At 41.9% G+C, this 26,767-nt stretch overlaps 1 protein-coding gene across 1 annotated transcript; it reads right to left on the bottom strand.

Moving 5' to 3' along the window:
• Positions 1-151: 151 nt before the first annotated feature.
• Positions 152-26,109, bottom strand: TBPL2 (TATA-box binding protein like 2). The gene is given in 8 exon segments (XM_033187962.1): positions 152-228; positions 9,122-9,216; positions 14,176-14,343; positions 19,276-19,367; positions 21,617-21,704; positions 22,315-22,775; positions 25,961-26,043; positions 26,046-26,109. Coding segments are annotated over 8 exon segments (1,128 nt in total).
• Positions 26,110-26,767: the final 658 nt, after the last annotated feature.

Genomic DNA, 26,767 nt, shown 5'->3' with positions numbered 1-26,767 from the left:
TTTCTTAGACAGGTTTACTTACACAGAATCACCCTTTAATAAGTAATGTACTTGGAACATCTACAACTAAAGGTAGAAGAATCCAGCTGTTTCTGTGCTTGGCTTATGGGCTTATTCAAACCAGAATAATGTGAGATGTTGAATGATATGCTCAGGCTTTTTTAAAACCTTTTAGAATAGGATAGATGTTTTCAAATGCTTCATAGATCTCAGAGCGTTCTTTGGCACCTATAAAGAAATCCAGGTTTACATAATTTTTAATATAAAAAATACCAAAATTTAAACACTAAAATTTCATTGTATTGTCTCCAATTACTTTTAATATGACATCTCTTTAGCTGTACCTGAGAAATGGCATTTATTTCAGGTAAATAATTTGGCAACTACAGTCATATTTCCACAAGACACAAACCTTTGAGCAGAGTTTTCTAGAACTTCTCTGTGGGTGTCATCTTTGCTCACACAGTGCTCAGCATGAAATGTGGAATGTTATCTCTACGTGTGCCATGAATATGGCCTCAGGGTAATTTCATCAGCACCTGCGGGCACTTAGCTACCAGCAAAAGGGACTTCCTTTGATCCACCTCCTCTCTAGTTAACATCTTGATTCCCTAATATTGACTAACAGATTGAGACAAATGAGCTTTAAATTTGTTTTACATTTTAGTTTTAAATTTAAAAGTTTAAAAATTTCAATTTAAAAGAGTTTTAACTTTTAAGTTTAAAATTTTCAATTTAAAAGTTTTAACTTTTAAGTTTAAAAGAGTTTTAAATTTTAGTGCATGGGAAGGGATTATTAGAGGGGAAAATTGTACTACTGGCACTTGTAAAGTCTTAGGTTTCAAGAAATTGTAAATCATAACTGCTCTAGGAATTACAGGGATAAAAACATGAATCCGACAGTCCCCAATCTTGAGAAATATTAGTCAGTCCCTACTCATCTCTCACCACCACCAACCAAACACCACCACTACCTCCACCTTCCAAATTATGCAGGCACGTTGTGCTAAGGGTCATGGACTGATACTACTTATGTTTATACGGAGCTTCATCTACTCAAAACACTAATCAGCTAATCTGATATTTTGTGGTCTGGAGGCAAGGAAGGAAGAAAGGAGGATAATGAAAGGAGTAACAACTGTTAGCATGAAGAGAAAGGGAAAATAGCTTTAGTTGATAAAGACTCTTAAGAACTATAAAGTACATTGCTGATAGGAACATAAAATGGATCAGCTACTGTGGGAAATAGTTCAGTGATTCTTTAAGTTAAATAATTACTACATGACCCAACCATTTCATGCCTTGGTAAATACTCCCCAAATTGAAAACAGGTACTCAAAATAACACTCACTTTCGTTGCAGCACTATTCACAATTGCCAAAAGGTGGAAACAGCTTAAATGCCCATCAACGGATGGACAACAATTTATAGTGTAGGTGGGGCTTGGTGGCTCACATCTGTAATCCCATATCTTTGGGAGGCCTAGGCAGGTGGATCACCTGAGGTCAGGACTTCAAGACCAGCCTGACCAAGATGGCGAAACCCTGTCTCTACTAAAAATACAAAAGAAAATTAGGCGTGGTGGCAGGCATCTGTAATCCTAGCTATTTGGGAGGCTGAGGCAGGAGAATTGCTTGAACTTGGGGGGCAGGGGTTGTAGTGAGCAGAGTTCTCACCATTACACTCCAGCCTGGGTGACAAAGCGAGACTCTGTCTCAAAATGAAACAAAAATGTACAGTGTATATATACAATAGAATATTACTCAGCCATAAAAAGAAATGAAGTACACATGCTACAACATATAGCATGTTTCTTAGGCTCATCTAAGTGAAAAGCCAGACACAAATAGACACATAAGATTCTATGTATAAGAAATATCCAGGGAGAGGAGAACGAGGGGAACCGTTTAATGATATCAGGTTTTATTTTGGAGCAATGGAAATGTTTTAGAACTAGGTAGAGGTGGTCGTATATTCACAACACACAACCAGCTACTAAATGCCACTGAACTGTTTACTTTAAAATGGTTAAATGTTATGTACAATCACCTTAAAGATTAAATAATCAGGGATGAAGTCCTTATAAAGCTTAATTTTTTTAGAAGTAAGGGCAGGCATGGTGGCTTACACCTATAATCCCAGCACTTTGGGAGACCAAGGTGGGAGGATCCCTTGAACCCAGGAGTTTGAGACCAGCCTGGGTAACATAGGGAGACCCTGTCTCTATAAAAATAAAAAAGGAAAAAAATAAAAAGAGAAAAAATAGAAGAAAAGGTAAGTTATTTATTCATTGCCAAAAAGTTTACTATCTGTAGGTCTTCACCTTCAAAGATTTTGGGTGGGGAGGAGAGTGAGTTACTGACACACATAAGAGCAACTGGACCTTTGGGGTAGAAAAAGTCACAAGTTTCAGCAGATTTTTAGTTCCAGCACTAAAATTTTGGTTTCTACAAAACCAGTCTCTTTAGAAACTAAACAGTGAGTTGGTGAAGAAGCAAGAACCTCTGCCTCTGGATTGATGGACTTCTTGGGCTTCTAGCTACATTCATCTTGAACAACCTTGTTAGCAGACAGTGAAGCATAATAGGTACCGCAAACACACACATGCCCCTCTCCCCAAATCCCCAAAACCAAAGTTCTTCTTTTCACATTTAATTGAGGAACAGTGTCCAGGTCCAGTATTTTGGGATAGCCATGAACTTCACTTTTTTTCCATAACATTTTTATACTAAAAAATCATAACTAGGATGTGGTATAGCTCAGGGGTAGAGCATCAGACTGCAGACCAAAAATCATAACTAAGAGTATTGCATTCAAGCACAAGGAGTATACCATCTGGAGGCCCCTGGGGAGCACCCTTTCCCAAGAAGGAATGGACATTTGAGGGATCATTATATCATAGAGAAACGATTTTAGACATAAGAGGACTTTAGGGAAATTAGTACAATTTCTTCATTTCATAGAGGCATAAGAAACAGATGTTACCTGAATCATACAGCAGCAGCTGTGGGAAAAGAGCTCGTGTATCCAGTGTTCCTTCCTTTACACCAAAAGTCAACAAATCAACATTGCCAGTATTTGTAACCAGGTGTTACAATGAGGGAATTTGGTCAATTTAGTCAAATATTTCCTCACTAAAATACTGTCATCAAAAGTTTAAGGGAACCTAAATTGCCTCCATAGTCCTATTAATAATCAATCAATAATCGAAACCCCCAATTTGTAGTACCAGGCTCCAATTAGATGACCCTTTCCTTTTTTTTTTTTTTTTTTTTTTTTAAAAAAAAAGAGTCTCACTCAGTCACCCTGGCTGGAGTGCTGTGGCACCATCTCAGCTCACTGCAACCTCTGCCTCCTGGGTTTGGGTTCAAGTGATTCTCATGCCTCAGCCTCCCAAGTAGGTGGGATTACAGGCACGCACCACCATGCCTGGCTAATTTTTGTATTTTTAGTAGAGACAAGGTCTCGCTATGTTGCCCAGGTTGGTCTCAAACTCTTGGATTCAAGTGATCTGCCTACCTTGGCCTCCCAAAGTGCTGGGATATGACCCTTGCTTTTTAAGCAAAACTTACCATTCCTTTTCTTTGGGCTGTAATGACTGGGGAATAAATACCATTCCTAACCTTGGTGAGTAAGGTGAAAATTGTGTGGCCTGGTGCACTAGAGAAAGGACTGGCTTTGAGATCAAACAATATGGGTTTAAGTGCCAGCTCTACCACTAACTAGCTTTAAAATAACAGGAAAATAAATTACTTAACCACTTTCAGTTTTCTTGTAAAATAAGGACAATAAACCTTCTTATAGAGTTGTGATAAAGAGTGTGTGAACTAAGGTTTGTAGAAAGTCGGGGCATTTTATAAAATCTAAGCCATTTTATTGCCCTAGAGGAATATACTTCTGGATTAGGGACTGGCATGGCTAGTCCAAGTACATATGGCTTATCATTTCATTCTGATAAGCCAGCAACATGTAGTTTCTTTATGTCTGTCTCCTTCAGAAGGGCTGGATTCCTGCCAGATGGGGAGTATGTTAGATTCACCTTTGTCCTTAGCCCCCAGCACATTACAAGTACTTGGTAGGCACCCAAAATTTATTAAATATCTGTAATTTGTCGATAAGGTTTGTAAGTTCATCCCTACCCCTTAGTCAGCTCCAAATATCAACCTCCATTACTATGTGGATTTTCCAGTTCTGTTCTTACATCAAGTCATAACTGCACATCTTATTTTCCCAAGTGATGCCACATCCGTGTGTATATAAGTCAAAGCCTTACAAGTTTGTAAAAATAGCATTGCACTGCTCAAGTTATTCATTTTATGACATATACCAACTTGCTGTTAGTTGGGGGTTACTGTTAACAATTGGCAGGGACATCCTGTCATGTCTCTGGCCCACTCACTAATAAGTCTTGGCATTTTTCTGCTGCCCTCTGATCTACTCATTTCTGAGAAGCACGGATGTTGAGCTGATTGAGGGTGACCCTCAGCAACAATAACCCAACTTCTTAGTTCTTTATGCTAGAGGGAAATAAGTAAATAAGCATTTTCCTGAAGCCTCTTTGTTTTCATATGCCTATCATCAGGGCAAGGCATCACAGCAAAATTCCAGTCTTTGTCAATGATAGAGAAAAAACCAGGAGAGTGGGTTTTCACTAAGATAATAGCTCAACAGTGCCAGGCACTGGTTTTCTGCTTCCTAACAACACTTAGGAGATAGATTCTATGGTCACCTGCATTTTGCATGTATGGAAACCAAGTTGGAGAACTTCAACTCACCAAGGCCATACAGTCAATAAACGGCAGATCATGATTAAAACTGGACAACTCTCCAGTCCATCCTTTTAGCCACCACACCTGCTGACCCTCACTGCTAAGAGAATCTTAATCATTCTTTCAGCTGACAAGGAGAATTAAGAAGTTGCCCAAGAGACCACACAGGTGTTATTGTAGACTTGTAAATTGCTGTGGGTCAAGGTGAGCCCAGTGGGCTCTGGAGCCAGGCTGCTCATATGCCTGTTGCCCTGTGGCACACACAGCTGCTTGACACTGTTAAGTGTACTAAGCCTTTCCATTTTACAGGTGAGGAAACTGAGGTATAAAGTACAACTCACAGTTAACTAGACCCCATGTGAAAGTCCTTATGTAGCAGTGTCTGTCATATGAGTGCCCAATATGTTAGCTCTGATGATTATGCCTGATCTTAGAAGTCGAAGTTGACATATTTGCTGTTTGTTGTACATTATTCCAGCAGAACCTAGCTATGCTATTAATATTACTGTCGTTTGAGAAAAAAACATGGGTCCTAAATGTCACTCCAGCCACAGAAAACAAACACAGATCCAGGAGAACAGTGTAAGCTGGGCCCAGATCCTGTTGCTTTCTGCTCAGGACCACGACAGTAGGACAGCAGGGCCTCTTATTTTTAGCTTACTTGACGATAATTAGGACATTCAGAAGTAACCTTGAACATGGTGGCTGTAGCTTTGGCAACTCAGGGGAGTAAGACCATTTTATATGGATAAATTATTTTCAAAGACCTGCAAATGGCATGATACAAGGGTTTCAAGTTGCCACCCATGTGTACTCTGGGCATTGGCATTCTACAGTTCCTACATACGCAGGAGCTGGAATTCATTATTTTCTACTGTCAGACTCAAAGTTCATTTGTAATTGCAACACATTACCATTTTCTAGGCAAGTTATTTACCAGTACTGAGATACTGCTTTCAGAACATCTCTGTAGAGTACCCAGTTGTGCCATGCTGCACTAGGCCACGCTTGAGCCTCCTCAAGCTTCAGTTTAGGGAGAAGTCTGAAAGGAGACCACTTTGGTCCCTTTCCTGAGGTGTTTCCCCCTGAGATTAGGCCCTTAAGGTGTTAAGATTTTTTTTTTTTTTTTTGGAGACAAACTCTTGCTCTGTCACCCAGGCTGGAGTGCAGTGGCACAATCTCGGCTCACTGCAACCTCCACCTCCCAGGTTCAAGCGATTCTCCTGCCTCAGCCTCCTGAGTAGCTGGAATTACAGGCATGCGCTACAATGCCTGGCTAATTTTTGTATTTTTATTAGAGACAGAGTCTCGCCACGTTGGCCAGGCTGGTCTCGAACCTAGCCTCCCAAAGTGCTGGGATTACAGGCGTGAGCATGGTGCCTAGCCAGGCCCTTAAGTTTTTAATCCATTGGCAGGTGAAAAGAGTCTAGAGACACAGGATTAAGGAATAAGGAACATTTGTCTCTAAGGTTGAGGCAAAAATCACCTAAATCATATAGCTTTGGCAAAATAGTTTAAGATGGTATAGCATAAACAGGTAAAACACCAACAGATAATTATTTATCATTTCAGTAGTGTGATGAATTAACTTTTACTTCACAATATAAGCAGAATTTGGATTTCAGTTAATATATTTAATCCCCTCCTCCAGAAGAGTCATGATCCACATCTTGCAAGATGAAGAAATTAAAATTTTCCTATTCTGTATACTTAGAAATTTTTTTTTTTTTTTTGAGACGGAGTCTTGCTCTGTTGCCCAGGCTGGAGTGCAGTGGCCGGATCTCAGCTCACTGCAAGCTCCGCCTCCCGGGTTCACGCTATTCTCCTGCCTCAGCTTCCGGAGTAGCTGGGACTACAGGCGCCTGCCACCTCGCCCGGCTAGTTTTTTTGTATTTTTTAGTAGAGACGGGGTTTCACCGTGTTAGCCAGGATGGTCTCGATCTCCTGACCTCGTGATCCGCCCGTCTCGGCCTCCCAAAGTGCTGGGATTACAGGCTTGAGCCACCGCGCCCGGCCTACTTAGAAATTTTAAGGGAAGTGTACTGTATAGTCTTTAGTATTTAGTAACAATCCTTTACTTCTGTGATTTGAAACTTCTGGCAAATGTGTCCATGAAAGCTTTTTTTTTTTTTTTTTTTTTGAGACGGAGTCTCGCTCTGAGACCCAAGTGGAGTGCACTGGCCAGATCTCAGCTCACTGCAAGCTCCGCCTCCCGGGTTCACGCCATTCTCCTGCCTCAGCCTCCTGAGTAGCTGGGACTACAGGCGCCCGCCACCTCGCCCGGCTAGTTTTTTGTATTTTTTAGTAGAGACGGGTTTTCACCGTGTTAGCCAGGATGGTCTCGATCTCCTGACCTTGTGATCCGCCCGCCTCGGCCTCCCAAAGTGCTGGGATTACAGACTTGAGCCACCGCGCCCGGCCCCATGAAAGCTTTTTAAAAGAGATTTGGGGTAAGTGGAAAATCTGATGTGAATTAAGAGCATTTAAATAAATCAATAATAGGAACTTTGCCTGTACTTGGCAATTTTCACTTTTACTAAGATTTATTTGTAATGATACATGGCATTTATGAAAGTTTCCTTCCAAAGGACTTGAAAGTGTGTTTCCTTAAGTGGGGTGTGTAATTGCCTCTGATATCTATACTATTCAATTTTGTTGGCAGGCTTTTCTCACTTCCTCTAGGACATATAGAGGTAAACTTTATGTCAGTCACTAGAGGGTCTTAATTACTCCAGACTCTAAATTAGTGGCATCTGCGGAATTGTAGTTTTGCTGCATTCAAAAGGCTCTTGGATTCCAAACAAGCTTTCCCACTTTGTTTTTAATTTTTAATTAATTAATTAATTTTTTTTTTTTTTGAGACGGAGTCTCGCTCTGTCGCCCAGGCTGGAGTTCAGTGGCCGGGTCTCAGCTCACTGCAAGCTCCGCCTCCCGGGTTCACGCCATTCTCCTGCCTCAGCCTCCCAAGTAGCTGGGACTACAGGCGCCCGCCACCTCGCCTGGCTAGTTTTTTTGTATTTTTTAGTAGAGACGGGGGTTTCACCATGTTAGCCAGGATGGTCTTGATCTCCTGACCTTGTGATCTGCCCGTCTCGGCCTCCCAAAGTGCTGGGATTACAGGCGTGAGCCACCGCACCCGGCTCAAGTAGTTTTTAAAAGTGCTGTTTATGTAAAAATTATTAAAAATAAGCCAACTGGAAAAGTAACAAATATAGCAAAGAGTAATTTATCTTTAATAGTATTATAGTAAACTCATAAATCCTGAGAAAAGGAATACAAACTAACTAGACCAAAGGATAAGTTATGTACATATTACTTACAAGAGCCAAAATGCTATTTATTGGATATGTTGAAAAGCGGTCCATTTCTGTTTCTGATTACCAGTAGGGTTAAAGCAGTGAGATAATCTTGACGTATACAGTTAAAGTTTTCTTTGGTACCATTTTGTTTGGAATGCTGCTGAGCATTTGGTAAAAGATATTTAGATACATTGCATGTAAGACCACGTGATACAGAACTATGTCGTATATCCCTTTAAAACAATTGGGTGATTTGTTCTAAGAACAAAATGGACATAGCCTTAAATGAAAGTCCCATTTCTGAGTGTCCACACTAATAACATAATTGTCTACAGGTAAAAACAGCCAAATATCTGCCCTTCATAAGTAGCAAACAAAGAAGGAACATTTACCTAGCTAACAATGGGACAGTACATTTGATTCAACAACATGTTAGAATGGGTTCAGGAAAGGTAGGTCTGCTGGCTAAAGCCATCCTGCTGCCTGATTTTGTTAGCCTGTGAGCTACAAATGGTTTATTATCTTTTTCAGCAGTTGGGGAAAAAATGTTACATGACACACACAAATTATGTGATATGAAATTCACAATTCAGAGCCCATTCCTTTATATAATGTAACATTCAGAGCTGCTTTCACACTACAATGGCAGTGCTCAGTAATTGTGACAGACCCTGTGGCCCACAAAGCCTAAAATATTTAGTATTTGGCCCATTCCAGAAAAGAGTTTGTTGACCCCTGTGTTAGGACCTTGTGTGGCCATTAAAAGCCTTTATGAAGAGTTTGTTAACAGTAAGCTTAAAAAAATTATCACGGATAATTTCTTTTTTAAACTCAAGATGTAAAGATGAAATACTTATAAAATGACATAAAAACATGAAAATATTGTTGTTTTCAGTATTGGGACCTATGTTATTCCTTTCTTATTTTTCATTCCAGGTATTCTGTATTAACAAGAATTACTTTACCATGGTGAACAAAGGTATTTAAAAGAATAAGCAAAGCACATGCATAGCGATTACATTTTATGAGTCAGAAAATAATCTTGGTACTTACCTGTCAACACAACTTTTCCAGATACAAAGATAAGCAACACAATTCGTGGTTTTACCATTCTATAAATAAGACCAGGAAACAGTTCAGGCTCGTAACTGTTAAGATGTAAAAGGAAAATGTTAAAAATAGCACGATTCAGCTCCTTTCCCATAACATGTAAGGCCCAGTATATTAAAGTGCATATTAAAGCAGTTGTAAATAAGTTAACTATTTTATCAAAAACCTTTTAACTATCTTGATGAAAAGAGTCTTGAGTGTCCTAGGTGATAGCTTATGGAAGTTAGGAACATAATTAATTTTTGGTCATAACACTTTTTCAAGTGCAAGCCATCCTGGATGGTTATTAAAAATCAAGGTAACTTAGGGCATCTGATTTCGTGTATTTAAGATCTTGTTGGTTAAACATCCTCTATCTTTTCAAAAAAGTCTGTTAATAAGAATGCATAATCATGTTTTTCTGGATTTCCAAATTCTCCAGTCATAAACACATTTTGTATGCTTTTATAAACTGCTGAAGTTAACATTTTCAGCAGATAGAACCTAAAAATATTTCCAGGCTACTGCTATTTGTATTTGAAGAGGTGCTATGTAAATAAAGAATATCCAATTATCCCAAGTTTTAAAAATTCAGGATTTGTTGCCATAAATAGTAACTCATATTTACTAGTATGAATGTAAGCTGGCTTCTCCGTGGAGCAAAGGATGATAGCACTTAAGAGCTGCTTCTCCACACTCCAGCCTGGAGAGGAGGGCAGATTCCTAGAAAGGCTCGAGGAACCTACCAAAAATAAGTCAGGAGGTGAGAGGAGGTGAATAAAACTATTCTCAAAGCAGTGGCCAATGAACAAGAAATATAAGAACAAAAGACATCCAATAAATGGAACACTAGCATCTTTGCACTTAAAGGGTGAATCCAGACTGCATGGAAAAGCTCCATTCAGTTCAGCAATGAACAAACCCCAGAACAAGAGCAGATGTGGAATCTCTTACTGGCTCCAGAAAGGCCATCTTGAAGTGAGGCTTGTCCATCTCAAGTATAGGAGGTCACTGTGGGTGGAACTGTCTTCCTGGAACATCACTCTGTCTTACTGCAGGGAGCCTGTCAAGACTTTCTCCCACTAACCACTTCCTGACACTGGGGAGACCGTGATACTAGAGGGAGCCCCGAAAATCCAGGACTATGAGATCCAGGCCAAGAAAATGAAGGCTGCAGACACAAAAGGAAGATTTCCATTTGATCTTCCAGCTGAATTTTAAGACTTAGAAAAAACAAAAACTTTGCTACGTAAATGATATTGAACTGTGTTTGGCTTTTAGAACCATGGTTTTAAGATTACTAGTATAATGAGCTCCCAATTAGGAATATACTTCATTTTATTTATTCTCTGCCTCATTCCAAAAGAAGGCTGAGACAGAGGAAGAGAGTGGTTTTGGTTAGGGATGGAGAACATTTCACAAAGATTCAGAATATTGAACACCTGCCAATTTCTTGGCCAACCCAACTTTGACCCATCCTTCAAGTCTCACTTTAAATGTTACTTCCCCAAGAAAGTCTTCCTTGATCTCTACCCACCCCCGATTACGTTAAAGACCCTGCTTTATAGTCTCATAGTCCCCAAAGGGCCTTACTTTCACAGTCATCATGTTTCATTACTGTCATTGACTTGTCCATCTTTTCTTTTAGACAGTGATCTCTATGTGGGCAAGGGACTATAGCTATATCGCTTGCCATTATCACCCTAGCATCTGCTACTTGGTAGTCACCTACATCTTATTCATCATTGACTTGTCCATCTTTTCTTTCCTTTTAGACAGTGATCTCTATGTGGGCAAAGGACTATAGCTATATCGCTTGCCATTATCACCCTAGCATCTGCTACATGGTAGTCACCTAGATCTTATTCATATAGCAAGTATTTATCATCAGGATACCTTTGAAATGAAAATTAAAGGGAGGGCTTGGTGCAGTGCTCACGCCTGTAATCCTAGCACTTTGAGAAGTCAAGGTGGGTGGATTGCCTGAGGTCAGGAGTTCAAGACCAGCCTGGCCAACATGATAAAACCTCGCCTCTACTAAAAATACAAAAATTAGCCGGGCGTGGTGGTGGGCACCTATAATACCAGCTACTCAGGAGGCTGAGGCAGGAGAATCACTTGAACCCCAGGGGCGTGGAGGTTGCAATGTGCTGAAATCATGCCACTTCACTCCAGCCTGGGCAAAAGAGCGAAACTCCATCTCAGAAAAAAAAAAAAGGAAAAATTCTCATTGACAACTGTGGAAATGATTATGACATAGAAAGACTGCCAGAGCAAGTGCCTGGTAACAAAAGGAGATACTTGTATTATTAAATATTGACATACAAATTTGCAGAACCTGTGGAACTGAATGACCTTAGGGGTTTAACACATGGCAAATTTGGCCTGATAATTATAACTGATTATGTGCCATGGTTCCCCACTGAGCTACAGACAATTAGAGAGGCCTCATGTTAAAAATTCAAACCTGCTAAGAGGTGTTTTTTTTGTTTTTGTTTTTGTTTTTGTTTTTTGAGACGGAGTCTTGCTCTGTCTCCCAGGCTGGAGTGCAGTGGCCGGATCTCGGCTCACTGCAAGCTCCGCCTCCCGGGTTCACGCCATTCTCCTGCCTCAGCCTTCCGAGTAGCTGGGACTACAGGCGCCCGCCACCGCGCCCGGCTCGTTTTTTGTATTTTTTTAGTAGAGACGGGGTTTCACCGTGTTAGCCAGGATGGTCTCGATCTCCTGACATCGTGATCCACCCGTCTAGGCCTCCCAAAGTGCTGGGATTACAGGCTTGAGCCACCGCACCCGGCAAGAGGTGTTTTTAATGTTCCCAGTGTCAAGAATATACACTCTGGAGTTGTAATCCATAACCTGAGGCTGACAGCCAAATGGAGAGGATGAGGAGGAGGCAAGAATGAGACTAGAAATAGACAGCTGTGGGAATACAAAGCAAGCTTCCTGGCCAGATTAAAATAAAAGAAAGAAAGAAAGAAAGAAAAGATGACTGAAATCATAAAACTGTCCCAGGAGGAAGATAGAACAGGGATGGTCCCACTCTGTCTGATGTATTCTCACTATGCCCTACTGGCAACCCTTCCAGAAGCTGGTAGTAATAACAAGGGGCATCTATTCTAGACTTAGATCTACTCTGCAAGGAAGACATTGTTGGTGAAAAAGAAATGAATGGAAACTTGGGAAGAATTACACATATCATTTTAGAGCCCTGAATGGCCAGAAGGGAATGCTAAGTCTAATGTAGACACAACCTTAGAGTTCAGGCAGAGCTCTTGCTGATGTACACTAAGCTGATTCAAAGAAAGATATCTTTCTTTGAATATCTTTCATATTCATATTTCATATTCATATTCATGAGCTGGAGCTCATGACTTGAGAGTCTGGAAGATAAGACAATTTAAGCACTGGGAGACTCTTAGAAACAGGCTTTATTAGGAATTTGCAAATTATGCCAAGATTGAAGGAAGAAAGATATCTAAAGAGGCAATATGTCTTACATGGGGGAATGGGAAGACTTTATAGGGAGCTCAGATTTTTGAAAAATGGGGTATATTTTAGGCATTCAATAGCATACAGTGAAAAAACTGAAGAAAAAAGAAAATACAATGAGAAAAATAAGCGTATCATAAAAGCTGAATCTCCGAATGAATGAAAATATTTTAGAAGAAAAAGGAATTTTTAACTTCCATTCAGATCACATCTGAAAGGAAAGCTAACAAATGCTAGGGAAAGCACAGCAATATGATCCCTATCTACTCTGTTTTTTTGTTTGTTTGTTTGTTTGTTTTTTGAGATGGAGTCTCGCTCTGTCGCCCAGGCTAGAGTGCAGTGGCCGGATCCCAGCTCACTGCAAGCTCCGCCTCTCAGGTTTACGCCATTCTCCTGGCTCAGCCTCCCGAATAGCTGGAGTCAGGCGCCCGCCACCTCGCCCGGCTAGTTTTTTGTATTTTTTTTTTTAGTAGAGACGGGGTTTCACCGTGTTAGCCAGGATGGTCTTGATCTCCTGACCTTGTGATCTGCCCGTCTCGGCCTCCCAAAGTGCTGGGATTACAGGCTTGAGCCACCGCGCCTGGCCCCTATCTACTCTGTTAACAGGATAGTCATTCGATGGCCGAGAGGGTAAGACGTTGGAATGAAAGAACTTCAGTTCCAGCTTGGCCAAGAGAATTTAAGAGCATCCGTGATTCTAACCCAGGTCAAGTGCCCTAGCCCAGGTGTATATCTTGGTGAGTCGAGGGATTTGGTGTTACCCTCCGTCCTTGCTCTCTGAGGGCCTGGGCTGGATGGGAGAGCCACTAAAACAGCTGGGGGCAGGGGAGGAGCACTAGCTGTTGAGACGGGAAGTTTGAAGTCAGGAAGGCTAGAGATGTTCTCTAGGGAGAGGAATATACTACAGACAATGTTGTGATGGGGGCTACAGCTACACACACACACTCAAATAGGGGAAAGCTAGTTAGGATTGCTTTCATAGACTGCTACCGCCATTCTTTTTTCATCTTCTCTCCAATCCATTCTCCCCTCACCAGCTGTCAGCCCCTTCCTACTGCCCTAGTCCTTTTCACATGCCTTATCTTGCCAGCGCCATTGCCAAGCTACATGTGTGCTTATTTTCTACGTGGGTGCTTATAATCTGTAGATCAGTGGATCACAACATGTGGGCCTCTGACCAGCAGCACTGGCATCACCTTTGAGCTTTTTAGAAGCACAAATTGTAGCAAAATCTCCGATGAAGAAGCCCAGTCAGAGATGTGTGCTTTAATTAGCTAAGTGATTGCTAAGCAATTTAAACTTAAATTTAAGTTTAAGAACCATGATTTCAAAAGACTAGGCACATGTGGTAACCTATGAGGACTTAGGCATACATAGCATCTTAATCTTTTCACTATTATGTCCCCCGCCTTTTTTTTTTTTTTCTTTTTTAAATCACAGTTTCTCTAAAAGATACATTATATAAGCAACCCATAATGTAACTTAAATATCTTGGTAAATTCAAAGTTCAAGCTATATAACCATCATACCTACTGAACTGCTGATGGGTTAACACCAAACCTTCCAGCCTGATGGGAAATCTCACATCACAGCTTCCAACCATGTTCTGAATTTTAAAATCGAGGAATCTGGCAGGGAACCCAAGCTTCTGCACCACACGAGCATATTTTCTCGCTGCAAGTCGAGACTGCTCTTCACTGGGGAGGGGCAAATATGTTTAAAGATGTCTTAATCACTACATCCTCTAAACTACTGGTGTTGTATTGGATTGTTACCGTTTGTACCATGTTCATCTTTCAACGTATACTATGAAGCTGTAGGCTTTGTGAGGAGGACTTACTTCCCATACTTTGGTCCCTAGCACCTTATAAAAGATCTTGTACAGTTGTACAGCTATTGAACACAATCAAATTTTTGTCTTCATTTGTCACCTTTCATATAGGAGGTACTTTTACTTTTACTTGGGTGCTATTTGCTAAAACTATTCCAAGGATTCGCAAAGTGTGTCCCCAGACCAGCAGCTTCACCTGGGAACGTGTCAGAAATGCAAAGTCCCAGGTCCCACAGACATGCAGAAACTCTGGGGGTGGGGCCGAGCAATCCGCCTTTTAACAAGCCCTCTAGGTAACTGTGCTGCTCACTACAGTTTGGGAACCATTTATCCAGTCTCAAAGTATGTCCCATTTAGAAGAGAACAATGGCTGGGCGCAGTGGCTCACGCCTGTAATCCCAATACTTTGGGAGGCTGAGGCAGACGGATCACCTGAAGTCAGGAGTTCAAGACCAGCCTGGCCAACATGATGAAACCCCATCTCTACTAAAAATACAAAAAAATTAGCTGGACGTGGTGGCAGGCACCTGTAATCCCAGCTACTCAGGAGGCTGAGGCAGGAGAATCACGTGAACTTGTGAGGCAGAGGTTGCAGTGAGCCGAGATCGCGCCATTGCACTCCTGCCTGGGCAACAAGAGTGAAACTCCCTCTGGAAAAAAAAAAGGGGGGGAACAACAAGAAAAATAAGGACACATGCATACAAAAAAAAAAAAATCACATATAAGGAGGTAAGATGTGTGCTGACTGAGTGGCACAGACAAGATATCAGTTCTTGAGTCTTTACTGGATACATTGTCCAAAACAACCACATGAAAATACCTCAAAATCCGCCTTGTTTTGCTTGGCTTTCTCGCCCAATCTTCAATTCAATTCAAACTCAACACAAGAAAGACAGGAATTTGTCCTACTCTGTGGCTATGTCCTTTAAATGTCTGTCGTGCTGCACCCCTAAATTCATAGCAGAGCCTGTGGGGTCCTGAGAGGTGAGGCTTCATTTCTCCTTAGGTATTTCTCAACTGTTACAAAACAAAACAGTAGGTAGCAACACCTGGTGGGTGAATCAGGTGAATTCCACCCCCGTCATGGGTTTGGCCCTATTTTTAGGCCGTAAATCAGAAACACCTGAAAGAAAAGCCAGTTTGAACTTGTTTGCCAGGACCAAAGCAAGCGTTTGATTCTCTTATCCAGATCCTTCACCAACACTGCCCCCTCTCGGGTATTCATTACTTTATATATGTGTCACCTCATTTAATGTTGATAATGTTGATTCTCCTCACCCACTTTTTTTTTTTTTTTTTTTTTTAAGAGACTGGGTTTTTGCTCTGTTACCCAGGCTGCAGTGCAGTGGCACGATCATAGCTCACTGCAGTCTTGAACTTCTGGGCTCAAGTGACCCTCCTGCCTCAGCCTCCTAAGTAGCCTGCAGGGGCATGCACCACCACACCTACCTAACTTTTTATAGAGACAGGGTCTTGCTGTCTTGCCCAGGCTGGGCTCAAACTCCGGGGCTCAAGTGACCCTCCCCACCTCAGCCTCCCAAAGTACTGAGGTTACAGGTGTGAGCCACTGCACATGGCCCTCTGTTGATCTGGTATCTAGTCACTAGATTGACTACTGCTGCACAGCACTGCCCTTGGCTCTCTTCATCCACTTCTCACTCCTGAAATGTCCTTAGCAAGGCCATGTCCCCAGGTTAGCAGTGAAATAAACTGTTTCCATTTTGAACTACATTTTGTCCAACTGATCTATTACATTTCCCATAATGTAAATAAGTTCAAATTTCAAGTTTGCATAGTCCTGTAGTTTCTTGGGATATCAGCTGTGATATTCTAAGGACACAGAAGTTTCTATTGAAACCACTAATAGGGCCGGGCGCGGTGGCTCAAGCCTGTAATCCCAGCACTTTGGGAGGCCGAGACGGGCGGATCACGAGGTCAGGAGATTGAGACCATCCTGGCTAACACGGTGAAACCCCGTCTCTACTAAAAAAAATACAAAAAACTAGCTGGACGAGGTGGCGGGCGCCTGTAGTCCCAGCTACTGGGGAGGCTGAGGCAGGAGAATGGCGTAAACCCGGGAGGCAGAGCTTGCAGTGAGCTGAGATCCGGCCACTGCACTCCAGCCCGGCGACAGAGCGAGACTCCGTCTCAAAAAAAAAAAAAAAAAAAAAAAGAAACCGCGAATAGTTGAAAGTCTGCATACATGTTCGTTGTACAAACATTAGAAAGTAGTTTAAAAATCTTAAAATCTCACCCATAGCGGTGTTAACTACCTAAATTTGATCTTCTGCACTTTTCCTATGCAAACACAGGTATCCCTCCTACTCTTGCTATTACAACTAAAGAGAATAGGTTTGGATAAAATGCGGAGATAATACCGGCACCTCTTATTAACCAAATTCTCGCAACTCACTATCCAAAACTTCAAAACCAAATGTATTTGGATAACAAGTATCTCTTATTATCTGAACTCATTATCCAAACTTTCACAATCAGATTTTAGGAACCAAATAAATTCAGATGAGAAAAGACACTCATGAATGTGTGTAATATGTGTAACATGAGCATATTTTACAACGAAAGTTGGATAACAAACACCATTTAGTTGCTTACTTCTCCCTCCGCAATCCAACTTAATACAATGTGACCATCCTTTCAGCTCAGTATGTGTGTGTATATGGCTAATATAATTTTACTTTATGACTTCAAATTGAAAGCCTATTATTAATTAGGTTTTCCCTGTTTTAATGCTGAAATGAACATTGTTACAGACATTGAACAACTGTCCAATAATCACTTTAAAATAGAGATTCCTGGGATCAACATAAGAGAAAGTCCAGAAATGTACTCAGACACATGTGAAGAACTTAATATGTAAAAACAGGTAGGGGGAAATGTGGCAACAATGGATTCTTCAGTAAATGTATCTGAGTACCGAATGATCATTTGGGAAAAATAGTTATCTTACGTTGAAATAAAATTCTAGATCTGCTCTGTCCAATTAATATAAATTAAATTCAGTCCCTCAGTTGTATTAGCTGTATTTCAAGCACTCAATAGCCACATATGACTAGTGGCTACATCATTGCATTCAACAGTGCAGATATAGAACATTTCTATCTAGAGAAAGCTCTAGGTGAATCAAAATACCAGCTATCCTTTTCCTATCACAAAGCAGGACCTGAAAAAGACCAGAAAAATATATGAAAGTCAATATTTGCATAATATTGTACACAAATGCCTTAAGGGCAAAGCCAAATGTAGAAAACAAAGAAAAAATGGGATAAAATGAATATACCCTTCAAAATTTATGTTTTTTTTTTTTTTAAAAACCCACCATAGGCCAGATGTAGTAGCTCATGCCGCCTATAATCCCAGCACTTTGGGAGACTTGAGCCCAGGAGTTCGAGACCAGCCTGGGCAATATAGTGAAACCTCCATCTCTAAAAAAAAAAAAATTAGCCAGGCCTGGTGGTGCATGCCTGTGGTCCCAGCTACTGGAGAGGCCAAGCTGGAAGGATGGCTTCAGCCTGGGAGGTGGAGGTTGCAGGGAGCCCAGATCATGCCACTGCACTCCATCCTGGACAACAGATTGAGATCCTGTCTCGGAAAAACAAACAAACAAACAAACAAACAAACCCACCATAAAACACCATAAACAGTAATCTAAGAAAAAATATTGGCAGTATAAAGTGGTGAAAATAGTTAAACACAAAAACAAAAGATAAATCTCTCCATAGATAATTGAGCAAATGGCACAGCCGTTTCTGTGCTTCTAAAAAGTTATTTAATCTCACTAGTAAATCAAAGAAATGTAAAACAACGTAACTTTTTGCTAATTTAGCAAATATGAAAAGAATATCGACACCCAGTGTTCATAGGATAAAATGAACATTTAGTACATTTCTAGAGCTAGAAATTGGCACAACCTTTCAGGAGGACAGTTTGTTTCTCATCTTTTAACACCTACAGGGGAGAACAGGCTCTCCCACTACAGAGTCATGGTGAAAGAATACCCAGCAATGCAGGGCTTCCTCTGGGTGAGATCCAGGAGAGAGGAGATTTTTAAGGGATGCCTCCTGAGCTAATGCAAGCTAATGGTCAAGGAATGTCTAATTTAGCTCCTTTAGAAAGTTCTATCCATTTATCTGCAGTGAGGAAAATCCACAGTGACTACTTGCCTAGGCTTATAACACACTTTATCATTACTGTAACTTTAAAAAAATTACCTTAGAAACAAGTTGTAACAGTTCAGTCCCCTCGGTTTAATAGGGGAAACTGTAAAATGGGGATATATCAGTATTTTATTATTATTATTTAATACAGAAAGGGTCTTGCTCTGTAACTCAGACTGGAGTGCAGTGATATGATTATAGCTCATTGCAGCCTCAAACTCCTGGGTTCAAGTGATCCTCCCACCTCAGCTTCCCAAGAAGCTAGGACTCCAGGCATGCTCCACCACATCCAGCTATTTTTTAGTTTTCTTTTCTTTTCTTTTTTTAAACAGAGATGGAGTCTCACTATGTTGCCTAGGCTGGTCTCAAACTCCTGGGCTCAAGCAATCCTCCTGCCTAGGCCTCCCAGAGTGCTGGGATTATAGATGTGAGTCACCGTGCCTGGCCCAAGTCAGTATTATAAGACTGTTTTTAACCCAAAATGAGGTATTTCATTGAATAAAGTCTTCAGCAAAGGAGGGCATTTTGCTCCTACTTTGTGCTTTAGCACATTAATTCTATGCTTCCTTGTTTCACATACTAAACTGTTTCTCTGGAAATGGCGGAGGGGTGATTCCTCATACCTTTTGGCTCCCGTGCAGACCATCTTCCCAGAGCTAAATATAAGGGCTGTTGTCCTGGGTTCTCGGATCCTCATTATGACAGCAGCAAACCTCTATACCCGGAAACCAAAAGAGAATTAGCCTCTGCTAGGAGATAACATTATCCCAATTGAAAAGCTGAGCTGCATACGAAAATCTCAAAGAAACAGATTGGATGGGAAAACTAAATGTCTGGGTCTTTTCTCCCTACATTAAGGTTAACAAAAATAATGATGATTCTAAAATGTACTTATTAACAGGTAAAAATAATATCAGTAACTGTTAAATTTGAATGCCTGTTATGTTTCAGTTCCTATTTATCCTCATGATAGGATGAACCTGTGTTCATTATCATCCTCATTTAGTGCTCAGGGAAAACAAGGAGCTATTTAACCTCCGATATTACACAGGAAATGGTAAAGTTAAGATTCAAAACCCAAACTGATCAGATTCCCTACTTTTTACTTTGACACACTTCTTTTCTTTTGAAGAATCTTTGGGAAAAAAATAAGAAGTATGTTAAAGGCTCACCAAGACTTTACAATGTACAGAAAAGCAACCAAAATGCGGAAGAGTCTATATGACAGCCATGCTAAAGACGAATGACAGAAAGTTGATGTCAAGTTCTTGCCTCTTATAGTTCTCAAAGTGTCATCCAAGACCAGTAGCATCAGCAAGCCCTGGAGGTGAGGCTGACACACATTAGGGTAGGGAACCTCTGGCCTGCCACATTGACATGTCATCAAATGGCCTGCTCCTACACAGTCTCTTCACCCCAACTCCTCTCCCCGATTAAGCTAGGTAGGGAAGTGGGGTGGGTACTAGCTTAAGGGCCAAGTCAGAATTTCTTTGGGTGTCAAGCACAAGTTCAGAGAGATCCTATACACTTCATCCCCAGTCCCGCCTACTCCTACCCCTCATCCAAAATGAGGGGTGTGCTGAGGATGGTGGAAAATAAAAGTTGCCTAAAATGCTGATTGCTCAATGTGACCACAGCTGCAGCTGTGAGGATCTTAGCTCATCTTTGTGTGTGTGTCCTCACCATTGTCAGCTGTGTGAAATATCAAAAGGAAAACTTTATTGTATTCGGGTAACGTGCAGGTAACATTTAAATTCAGATGTCAGCAACAATACTACCACAACAGCAAAAACAAATAATACATAAATAGTTGATGCCTGCAAGGTCTCTGGGTTCCTACGAATGTGACCTTTTTTTTCATCTAATTTCGTAAATCCTCCACCACCTAAGCCAGTGAACTTTTGGCCAGTACGAAGCAGGTCTTACTCGTCTTTGTATTCCTAAGTACAGAGCCTGGCAAATCGCTAAAAGTTGACAGAATGGACAAATCCAATTACCCTAGGTAAACAAGCCATTGAAAACAGGATGCCTGGCCTTGGCAGGATATAAGAAAGAACAGATTTTATTAAACTTTGAGGAGGGGGGGAAAACATCCCTGAATCTTACATTAGTAAATAGGAGCTTGAACTTTATACTTTATACATAGACTATCTTTGCTACTCTGGTTAGATCTCTAATAAGTTGCCACTCTCTAAGTCCAATTTTGCAATAGGGGCAAGAATCCATTTAGCCTTCTCAAATAAGAGGAATTGTACATGGAAAGATAAATAAGTGTCAGGTAGCTGAGACAACATTTAGCAAAAAGTATTTCCAGAAATATGATGGAATATAAGAAAGTTAGCATCCCAATAGTCAGGTGGAAAATTATAGTCATACAGAAAAATCTTTTTGAATGACAAGGGAAAGAGCTTATCTTTAAGGAACTGCTCAATGACTGCTTTATTCAGCATAAAGAATGAGACTATTTTTTATAACTCAAAACAGAGTGAGATATTAACCTTGAGTTGCCAAAAGCTTTTTCAGTAACAACATTTTAAAGAAAAAACAGAGGAATTAGTCAATATCATGATCATATTAAGAAAAGTAAATCTGGCCGGGCGCGGTGGCTCAAGCCTGTAATCCCAGCACTTTGGGAGGCCGAGGCGGGTGGATCACGAGGTCAGGAGATCGAGACCATCCTGGCTAACATGGTGAAACCCCGTCTCTACTAAAAAAATACAAAAAAAAAAAAAAAAAAAAAAAACTAGCCGGGGGAGGTGGCGGGCGCCTGTAGTCCCAGCTACTCGGGAGGCTGAGGCAGGAGAATGGCGGGAACCTGGGAGGCGGAGCTTGCCGTGAGCTGAGATCCGGCCACTGCACTCCAGCCCGGGCCACAGAGCGAGACTCCGTCTCAAAAAAAAAAAAAAAAAAGAAAAGTAAATCTAAGAGAAGCTAATTATTGAAAGGAATACTGAGAAATCTTACCTTTGGGTTATATTCTGCATTTTTTGCGTGCAAAGCTATTTTCTTCAGATCCAACTTACAGGCCAGGTTTACAGTGGAAACTATATTCCTGAAGAAATAAGTCAGTTTAGAAAATTATATCAGATATAAAGAGTAAAAAAAAAAAAAGCAAAACAACTTATTTTCTCATTTCTTAGGTTATACCTTAGCAATTTCCTAGGGGGAGAATTATTCCAAATGTGAAATACATGACAACATGATTCCTAGTAAAGTGTAAAGAGCCTTTCCTAAAATTCCATGACTAGTTGCTAAAATTAAGTTTTAGATCTTTTTTCAAAACAATGCCTCAAAATAGAAATTATAATTCTGAATCAATTTGCAAATCAAACTAAATTTTACATCTTTATATCCTTGGTGTTTATCCAACCCTACCCACAATTTTCAGCAACTTCAGTGCTTTAGTATAAACAATACAATCCTTCAAGAATGTGTCTATTAATCTTTAAGTCCCCTCTACCCACCATAGAGGATCAAGAATTAGTGCTTCACCTTACAGATAATCAAACTGTTTAAAGCAACAATCCATTTAGAACTGATAAAGAATTATGAAATCTGAAATTCTCTTCCCTACATTATTATCCTGAAATTAGTTGTCATCACATTCAGGAATATAAAATGTGTATCCAATCTGCTCAATTAAAACAAAAATAAAAACTTACTGTAGTTGAGGTACAATTCCACAACATTCTGAAACAGGGGTCATTGGTGTCATGGGAGTTATGGATGCCAGAGACAAGGAGTCGGAGTTTGGTTTCTCAGGAGAGGGCTGGACTGAGTCAGTATCACCAGGGTGCAGCTGTGAATGGGAATTTGACAAACTACTGCTGTTTAAGCCCAGCCCAATGTCCTGTTCGCTCAGTGATGGCAACCTACTTTGTGGACTTTGGCTTTCAGAATTTTCTTCAGTTTCATGTCTGCTGCTAATGACAGGTTGGTCTTTATTTTCTTGGGTAACTTCATCTGGTAGGAAGCTAAGATCCACAGATGAGAAATCACCTGATATTTCTTTGACTTCAGGGTTCGAATTAAATGCAGTATCCAGATTGGATGCATTCAATATGTACATACCATAAGGTGCAACTGGGTTGAACAGGGGAGACTTGGGTGGGGCAAGGTCATCCTAGGCAGTTCCCAAAACAGACAGACAAAAACACAACAGACAGAACAGCGTGTTACACAAAAGGGATGTCACTTTGGCAGGCAGACAATGTATTCAGTGTTAGAGGCAGTTCAAGATTGCTTGTATTCGTGCACTGCTTCTTTCTAGAAAATGCCATTAAGATTCTATTACAGGCCAGGTGTGGTAGCTCATGCCTATAATCCCTGCACTTTGGAAGGCCGAGGCAGGAGGATGGCTGGAGGCTAGGAGTTTTGAGACTAGACTGGCCCACGTCTCTCCTAAAAATGCAAAAATTAGCAGAGCATGGTAGTGTACACCTGTAATCCCAGCTACTGGGGAGGCTGAGGCATGAGAATCTCTTGAATCTGGGAGGCAGAGCTTGCAGTGAGTCGAGATCATGCCACTACACTGCAGTCTGGATAAGAGCAAGACTCCAACTAAAAAAAGATTCTATTACAGTTACAGCACACTTAATGGAAACAGGAAAGAATGTTATAAAATGCAGAAAAAGCATTCTTCATACACTATCTTTGCTACTCTGGTTAGATCTCTAATAAGTTGCCACTCTCTAAGTCCAATTTTGCAATAGAGGCAGTTGAGCAACCAAGCTCTAAATTGTTGTATACTTTGAAGAGAACAGACATACTGCACTATTTAAGTTAATTGTAAACTTTAGTTGACTTAACTTTGAAATAATTTTGAGTTCTAAATTTAAATAAATGAAGGAAGTTTAAGATATAGTTGAATGCTAATCAAGATTCACTAAAGACCCATGGTTATTCCTTCTGAGGCAAAGGTGTAATAAGAATTCTTGTAATGTTCTAGTTACAAGAATTTACACTAGGAAAAAAGTTATTGAAACTTAAATGGTAAGAATAGTGTAAATCAATGTATTTTCAGTCCAGGGAAGGCTGCTCAACTACCATTATCCGGCAACGGAGAGAATGACGTGTGCACCTGAGGAAAACAACTAATGTAAAATTCATGGGCTTTATTATGGGAAAAAAATCGATTACCTTGATAAATGCATTACCACCTGCTTCACCCAAGTTACAGGCCTGGACTCCAGATTTTGAGCACTGCTTGCAGGAGAAACTCAAAAAGATCTTATTTCTTTTCTGACCACTGAAGGGTCAGGAACACACTGTGTTGCATCTTCTCCATTTCAATGCTACCTCCGCTAATGTACGTCTGACTAGAGCCTATTGGAGTGTTCTGTTACAAGTCCAGCAGGTGGCAGGGGTGACTAATTGTTTGAAGAAAGCCCTTAGAAGAAAAAAAATCTAGGCCGGGCGCGGTGGCTCAAGCCTGTAATCCCAGCACTTTGGGAGGCCGAGATGGGCGGATCACGAGGTCAGGAGATCGAGACCATCCTGGCTAACACGGTGAAACCCCGTCTCTACTAAAAACTACAAAAAACTAGCCGGGTGACGTGGCAGCGCCTGTAGTCCCAGCTACCCGGAGGCTGAGGCAGGAGAATGGCGTGGAACCCGGGAGATGGAGCTTGCAGTGAGCTGAGATCCGGCCACAGCACTCCAGCCTCGGTGACAGAGCGAGACTCCGTCTCAAAAAAAAAAAAAAAAAAAAAAAAGAAAAAAAATCTAGCTAGTCTCTTGAAATAAGATTTTTTACCTCTGTTTCATTTTGAATACTTGATAGGCTCCCATCTTTCCCCACCCTCAACCCACAGAGTGGCCTTAAGTGAGGTGGGGACAATGGGCCCTGATTCCACTGCAGGGTTTCCTTGGCCTCACCTGTCCCAGATGAAAGGGTCTCCTAGGGCAATTTACGCTAAAGCACCAAAGCTGCAACAGTGTCTCCTTTCCCCTTCCCCATCAAGGCATTTTATCAGGGAACAAAGCTAAACGTACACAAGAATGTAAGGCAATGGCGAGGAGTTGAAGGGGGATGTTTTACAGTAATGGACACTTGACGGGCTCCCTGCAGGGTCTGCCTGTAGGGACACGCCTCAGAGCATGTCTGTGTAGCACGTTCACTGCATCCTTGGCCTCAGGATCTTTAGTCATTTTTTGTTAAACTGTATCCACTTATCTTTCTCAGAACCTTTCCTGCCTGGGCTCTTTGCTGTGTTAAATTCTAGGGAAAGTCAGCATTTCTACCTCACTGCTGACCACTGTCTTTATAAAAAAATTCTCCCAGCAAAGAAAAAAAAATTGCTCTGTTGCTTTTCGTTTTTTCTTTTTTGAGATGGAGTCTCACTGTCACTCAGGCTGGAGTGCTGTGGTGCCATCTCGGCTCACTGCAACCTCTGCCTCCTGGATGCAAGCAATTCTCCTGCCTCAGCCTCCTGAGTAGCTGGGACTACAGGCTCCTGCCACCACGCCCAGCTAATTTTTGTATTTTTAGTAGAGGCGAGGTTTTGCCACGTTGGCCAGGCTGGTCTTGAACTCCTGACCTCAAATGATCCACGTGCCTCGGCCTCCCAAAGTGCTGGGATTACAGGCGTGAGCCACCTCACCCTGCCCGATGCTAAGGATTTTTAAGTCTTAAGAGTAATTAACTAAAAGAAGCCACAGGTGTTTCTAGTTGATATTTGGCAAACCCTGCGACCACCAACTCCACCAGAGACTTGAATTCTCTAGGGAGGCCTAGTACTGGCATCCATGCTGCAGGGTACAAGGGATCTCTGTTTCCCCTGTCAAAGCAGAAACCCTTGGGAACCTGAAGTGGCTACAACTAGCACGACGCGACGCGCTCTCTGTGCGTGTCCTTTAGAACTGGGCGTGGGGCCAGGAGCGGTGGCTCACACCTGAAATCCCAACACTTCAGGAGGCCAAGTTGGGTGGATGACTTGAGGTCAAGAGTTCAAGCCAGTCTGGGGAGCTGAGATCGCGCCACTGCACTCCAGCCTGGGCGAGACTCCATCTCAGAAAAAATCAATCAATCAATCAATAAAAACCAAAACAACCCGGGATAGCCCGTATAATCTGGTGACTGAGTGAAGGGTTCTGGATTCGCGCTAGATGAAGTTCGAGCTCTGTTTGGCAACCTTGGTCAAATTATTTCACTTTTCGAAGCTTCTAACCTTCAACGGAAAGACGTGGGAAACCAAGCCCGCCTCTTATGGTCGCTATGAGTTTTTAGAGGAACGAAGGCAAAGCCCTTGGCACACAGGGCCGGGCGGGACTTGGGTCCTGACTCTGGCACAGTGGCGGCAGCCTTACCTGAGCGGCGCACTGGTCCAGGTAGAGCTCCAGGTAGGTTTCCTCCTGCTCCATGGACAGTAATCCCACTGTTGGGGGTGGGGCGGGTAAGGGGGTAAGCACCCAGCGAGCAGCCTCGGAACCCGCTCGGGCCGGGGCGCAGAGGCCATTTATGAGCCTGGGGGCAGCGAGGCGGGGCGGCCCTCGGCCCAGGCTCCTGCAGAGGGCGCGAGAGAAACGTTGGGCGATGGTTCCTGGAGCGGGATGCGGAACTTAGCTACTGGCCCATGGGCGCTGGGAAGCGGAGATGGGCTAGGGGTGGGCCGGAGAGGGGCGCCTCGCCTGAGAGCAGTCACCCCACTCCGCCTGCAGCTGGGAGGCGCCTGGGCCTGCAGATTTGATTTCCTTCGATACCTGCAATGTGGTCTTTGCTTCCAGGAGAGAAATTCTCGGTGCAAGTGCATGGAAAGTTAGTGAGAAAAAAGGGGATTTTTTTTTTTTTTTTTTTTTGAGATGGAATCCGACTCTTTTGCCCAGTTGCCATCTTGGCTTACTGCAACCTCTGCCTCCCGGGTTCAAGCCATTCTCCTGCCTCAGCCTCGCAAGTAGCTGTGATTACAGGAGCGCACCACCACACCCGGCTAACTTTTGTATTTTTAGTGGAGATGGGGTTTCACCTTGTTGGTCAGGCTGGTCTCGAACTCCTGACCTGAGGCGATCCACCCGCCTCGGCCTCCCAAAGTGCTGGGATTACAAGCGTGAGCCACTGCACGCAGCCGTTTTTTTAAAATTTAAATACTGGGTTTCCACTCTGTCGCCAAGGCTGGA

This window comes from Trachypithecus francoisi, unplaced genomic scaffold, assembly GCF_009764315.1.
Source record: "Trachypithecus francoisi isolate TF-2019V2 unplaced genomic scaffold, Tfra_2.0 Lachesis_group3, whole genome shotgun sequence".
Lineage (NCBI taxonomy): Eukaryota > Metazoa > Chordata > Mammalia > Primates > Cercopithecidae > Trachypithecus > Trachypithecus francoisi.
Note: the sequence above shows the minus strand (reverse complement) of the source record. Positions and strands in the feature narration are given on the sequence as shown.